This window comes from Papio anubis, chromosome 3 (genome assembly GCF_008728515.1).
Source record: "Papio anubis isolate 15944 chromosome 3, Panubis1.0, whole genome shotgun sequence".
Taxonomy (NCBI): domain Eukaryota; kingdom Metazoa; phylum Chordata; class Mammalia; order Primates; family Cercopithecidae; genus Papio; species Papio anubis.
This window is the reverse complement of record NC_044978.1, coordinates 117,381,296-117,387,295: the sequence shown is the minus strand read 5'-3', so window position 1 is coordinate 117,387,295 and position 6,000 is coordinate 117,381,296. Positions and strand designations below refer to the sequence as shown.

At 37.2% G+C, this 6,000-nt stretch overlaps 1 protein-coding gene across 1 annotated transcript in view; it reads left to right on the top strand.

The window, feature by feature from the left end:
• The first annotated feature begins 1,425 nt into the window (after positions 1-1,425).
• Positions 1,426-6,000, top strand: part of RASSF6 (Ras association domain family member 6) — a 48,943-nt gene continuing 44,368 nt past the window's right edge. The window contains exon 1 of the mRNA XM_003898773.4: positions 1,426-1,910. Within this exon, the coding sequence (XP_003898822.2) occupies positions 1,849-1,910 (62 nt within the window). The 5' untranslated portion in view covers positions 1,426-1,848. The remainder of the gene's footprint in view (positions 1,911-6,000) is intronic.

Genomic DNA, 6,000 nt, shown 5'->3' with positions numbered 1-6,000 from the left:
AAGCCTTTTTGGTGTCCTTTTGAAATTGGAGGTATTGGTGAAAGACAAAGCCTCCAAATCCAATGCTTGCAGATAAAAGATGCAAAAGAATGTTGCCATGATACTGACAATAAGCAAATGACCCACTTCAAGCGCAGACTATGGAGGTGGAGCATGGATTTGAGCAAGATATCTTGGAACCTAGAGCTGTAACCACTCCAGGTCCTGCTAGTCATCATTCAAAGGTCAGTCCATACCAGCAGGCACATACCAGAGAGTTATGGAGCCAACATGACGATCAAATTAATATCTACAAGTAATACTAAGTCACACCTGTCCTTACATAAGACTGTAAAATCTTTGATTGTGATCCAATAAAACCATTTGCTCAAAGAATGATAAATCTGATAGTTCCTGGTCTCCACACACCACAGATTGAATAGATAAACTGCCTGATTTTTTTCTTTTTCTTTTCTTTTCTTTTTTTTTTTTTTTTTTTTTTTTTGAGTCGGGGTCTTGCTTTGTCATCCAGGCTGTAGTGCAATGGTGCAATCTTGGCCCTCTGCAGTCTCGACTTCCCAGGCTCAAGTGATCCTCCCAGCTCAGTCTCCTGAGTAGCTGGGACTATAGGCATGCCCCATAATGCTGGGCTAATTTTTTTTTGTGTGTGTGTGCTTTTTGTAGAGACAGGGCTTTGCCATGTTGTCCAGGCTGGTCTTGAATTCCTTGGCTCAAGTGATCCATCAGCCTTGGTCTCCCAAAGTGCTGGGATTAGAGGCGTGAGTCACTACACCTGGCCTGCCTCACCTTTTGAATATTTAGGATCCTACTTAAAGTGCTATGACAAACATGCAACCTGAACATCTAGAGTCATTCTCTTTGTCTGACATTTGAACACAAAGGATACCAGAAATTAACTCTGCCTGCTGAACTGTTTGTAGGAATCAGATTGAATTTCTTTTGTGGGCTCTCAGGTTTACACTTGTAAAATAACCTATTATGTTTAAACTATTATGAATAGTTGCTTTACATAGGAAACCAGTAAAATAATGATCCTTAAAAACGTGAGTGTGTGTGTGTGTATGTGTGTGTGTGTGTGTGTGTGTGTATAAATGTACTTCATATTTCCACAGCATCTGTTATTTAACAGTTTCTACGACTTTTTGGTGTCCTTTTGAAATTGGAGGAACTGGCAAAAAACAAAGCCCCCAAATCCAATTCAATAGATAATGACTAAATTATCATTTATTTCCTCTGTTTTGTTTCATTATGTTCATTTTCAAACTTTGATGTCTACCAGTTCCTTCTGTGGAGCTTATAAAAAAGCGTATCCATGGCCTACTAAACCAGAGTCTCACAGCTGATGGTACCTGGGTTTAGCAGAATACATACGTGGTCCTTTTGCACCCTGAAGCGTGAAACGCTGCTCTCGGTGAAAAAAAGTGCTAGCAGGAAAATGTGTTAGAACAAGGAGAGAAAATTAGCAAATCTCAAATTGGAAAAGAAAAATCTTAAAAAGAAAGACATGAATAATGGCGCTCAGTCTTGGTTGGTGTCGTTTCTCACAGACCAATTACCTACATTCTGAGTGGACTGGAGGATAGAGATTAGCATCAGTCAAATCCCGTGGTTAAAGCGTTAACTAGAATGTCCATTCATTTCTCAAGAAGTGTGGCAGAGAGCAAAGGAGTGTACCTATCAGCTGTTCCTAAGAAAGAAAGTAAACACTCCCAACATGCACTGAGGCACAGGGAGTGGCTCAGGTTTCTTACACTTCCCTGCTGTGGCGAAAAGAAGAAATAATTAACAGCTCCTTGGGCTCTAGGATCGTTGATTGCGTGGGGGGCACTGCACGCTCCCGGCCGAGCTATGCTCTGGGAGGAGACACGCGCCGCCCCTGAGCCCGCGCGGGCCTCGGACCTCCCCTACAGGTGAGTGACTCGCGAAGTCCCAGCCCGGCAGAGACAGGGCACTGGTTTCCCTCTACCAGAGTTCCTGACCCAGCCAAGAACAAACCGCGGAGCAAGCTCAGCCCAACAACGAGGGTGAAAAGGCTCCTCCTGCTCACAGTGTGAATAACAGGTGAAAATGGGAGTAGGGGAAAGAACTTTCTAATCCACTCCCTGGGGTCAAGTTGAGGACAAGTTATTAGAAAGCAGAATCCATAGGCTGCAAAATTGAGTGTGTGTGTGTCCTAGCAGCCTGAATCGCGCACATCACTTTTCCTTTTGATTTTCTCAGAATATGCTTTTGTAACCAAGGTAAGCTTGCAGGGTGGGAGGGAGAGAGGGAAAGGAAGGGAGAGAAAGGGTGCAGAGAAGGGCTTGGAGGTAAATGTGACCACAGGACCCCTCCTCCCTTTAGTTCAATGAGCCATTTACCTGTAATTGTACCTAGCAAAAATCGTGCCTTACAAAGATGCTAGACTTCTGGATGGCATCCTCCTTCCTCTGAGTATCCTTATGGTTAGAATATTGTATTGAATCATCACACTGGAAAGATCTTAACTGAGGGTTCAGCTAAACTTTTATTTGTTTCTGCAAAGTGACAGAAAGCATGCCCCCCCCACAAAAAAATGAATTTCTAATATAAGCTTTCACCAAACAATGAAAGAATAAATAATTAAATGGGAGTCCATGAGTTAAGGATATGAATTCTGAAGCAGGAGAGTGGTAGGTTCAAAGCTTGGCTTTGCCACTTATTAGTTTGCCCCTTCGAAAGTTTCTTAACCTAAGCCCCCAAAAGTCTGTCTATAAAACAAGCATGATCAAAGGATCTGCCCCATAGGGCTTTCTTTGATGGGAACTGAACACTCAGCAAGTGTTCTGTAAGTGGTACCTCCTGTTAGCATTAACAATAAGCTGCTCTGCCAAAGGGGCCAGTGTTAGGGAGGGCAAGCTGAACTAGGGAGACCAGACAGTGTGTATTAGGATGCTGGAATTGAACTGGTTCCCAGAGAGTGGGTCCAAGACAGGCAAGCAGGTGACAGGTGTGCTAAGATGGTGTGCTAGGATCATATCTCTGGGTAGGAACGAAATGACCTGGCTTCTTTCCATTTTTCAGATAGAGTATGTGGTGACAAATTCAGATATATTTGCTACTCAATCACTTTCCTTTTGAAAAACTCACATTTATATTAATCTGTTATTCCTAAAAAGAAAACAGAATTTTAGAGTAAGAGAGTTACACACAATCTCATATTGTAGAATTCATGCCATTTGGGTTTTATAAAGGAGACTGCTTTTGAATAACTTTCATCAATTTAGATCATATAATCCATGTCTTTATATTTCAGCACATATTGAATATTTTGTATTGAAGTGATGTTTTTAATTTGTGTTGATGAACAAGAAACATGAAGGAATAATACTTGCATTTGTCAGTCTCTACCTCTTAAGCTTAAATTACAGGAAAGTAGCTTTATTTCATGAAGTTTTACTTAAACAGCACTTTTGTCAATGTTGTTAGTTATTAATGTTGCTAATTTTCTTAGGGGACCAACTTAGTATCTATGACTAGTAATTTCCATTGATGTCATTTTTATCTTGTTATTTTATTAAATAAAACAATCAAAGAGTTTGCAGTATACCCTAACTTAATATCATCAGTGTTTTAATGGATTCTTTTTTCAAATTGCAGAGTTGAAATTCTTCGGTGTATTTATAGTTAGATATTGACTGGAGAATTGTGGATAGAATTCTAAAGCCAACATAACTGAAGTTTACATGTTATTGCCCTCTGGGGTCTGATTGTGTTTAGTATGGTTTAGCTAAAAACTTATAAAGGAATCAAATTGAATTAGAATAAGTTAGGGCTCCAATATTCACTAAACACTTTCCAAAGAGGAAATACACTTTTATACTGAATTTACAAATTGTTATACATCCTTAAACCATGTTATTTGCCTTTATATTTATTAATAGGCACATGTCTAAATAAAGAATAGTAGCCCCAATTGAGATAAATTTATTTAACTATATTTGAAATTCATTTGAGATTAATCTATTTAACCATAACTGGATGTAAGTCTTCCTAGTTAAAATCTGTTCAGATAGATAGATAGATAGATAGATAGATAGATAGATAGATAGATAGTATAGACTTTATATCTATACATTAGAATATTGTGTTGAGTTTACATTTATTCTACTGTTTCTCTAATGTATGACATTTTATTATAAACTATTAAATGTTTTGTTCAATCAGAGAGAGAAAGAGAGAAAAGAGTGACAGAGAGAGACCCAGCAATGATTAAGAAAAAATTAATCTTTTCAGTTATATTCAAAATAGTGTAATATGTATGTAATAGTCTTTTAAGCATGTAATTAAAAATTCTACACCTGATTCTTGTTTTAATTTCCTAAAAAAATAAGCATCTTATACTTTTAACTGAAATAGAAACCCAATGCCAACAGTGCATTTGCTTATATAGATTCATTGTTTGCGACGTGGGTGGAGAATTCACGGTTACTAGAGATACATGGACTTCATATAAAAGCTTAGATTTTTTAAAATATTCAAGTATAGGCCATTTGAAAATACAACCTCTGAGAAAGGAATTCTGAATATTTTCCCTTTACACTAAAGTTAGAGAGTTGTTCTGTTGCAAAAATTAATTTGTGTCTTTAAAATTATCAGTTATAGTGTTTTCATCACTTTCATAACATAATCTCAACAACCAAACTTAACTAATACCACTGCTTTTAGGAGTTGAACATGAAGTGTCTCCTATTTAAGTAATAAGGGTATTATCTTAAAGGAAAACTTCATCATCACCCAGAGCCTAGGAAAGGAGCTTAAGAGGAGAGAGTATCGATTCTTTTGCAGTCAATAGACAAACAGGAAAAATGAGTCGTGATCTTTGTGGAGTCAACCTAAGAATTTCTACTGGGAAGCTCAGGTGAAGCAGAAAATCCTTGAGCACCACCACACCAGTAACTCCAGAAGATGCTGTTGGCAGACTGAGCAGCTCCTCCCAGACCCAGTGGTGGCAAGATGCCTTAAGTGCATTAATACAAATTGGCTTCTCTGACTGTTCCTGCTTTCTTTATCTCCCTGAGGGCACCTTGAGCGGAATAAAATTCATGGCATTGGTACCATGTAAATATGCAATAGAATAGTAAAGGTTTGGCATTTCCAATTAGATTCCACTTGAACTGAGGGCAGTGGCATGCTCCCATAGAAGTGTGTTTGATTCATATTCTGCTTAGTCCTCTCTTAGATTCAATGATTATAATACATTATTTCTATCTCAAAACCAACAATTGCTGACTGCAACAATATAACTTAATTAAGTGATAGTTTGTATATGCCAACTCTTGACTTTTACTGTCTCTGCAAATAAAGCACATTTTAAGAAAAATTATGGAGCCAAATGCTTCCCAGAAATCACCACTCTGTTAACAGTCTTTTCCTTTTTATAGAGATCTAGATACTGGATGGAATTATAGTTGTTTTGTCTCATTTTCTTGAAGTGATGTAATTGCATATAGCTCTGCTCTTCTCTACTCCAAATTTCCAGGTCATAACTTTGGGAAAACAGCTTCATGACTGCTTCTTCAAGCTGAAACAATATTTTATTAAAAAGACTCTCCATGTGTACAGCCCTTAATATAGTCTTATCTCATAATTGAAATACACACTTGCTATTCTAGTGTGATACTTTCTGTTCTTTTTTTAAGTAGCTTTTACTGGTGACGCAGGTGAAAGAGATGTAACATATATTCCTTGTATATGATTTAGAAAGTACATACAAAATAAAAAATAATAATTATCACACATAATATCTTAGCTCTTAATTTTACTGTTAATATTATAACGTACCTCTCTGTATGTTGGATGTATTCAATATTTTGTGTATATTTTATCTATATGACTGCATATATTCACTCACTTTAGTAAGAAGACACAAAAATGAAATAGCAATAATTCTGTTCTAAAGGACCTAGTAGTCAAATTAAGTAAAATAAAATATGGTTAGAGAGAGAAAGCAATAAGTAATTAGAAATCTACAGAAAATTT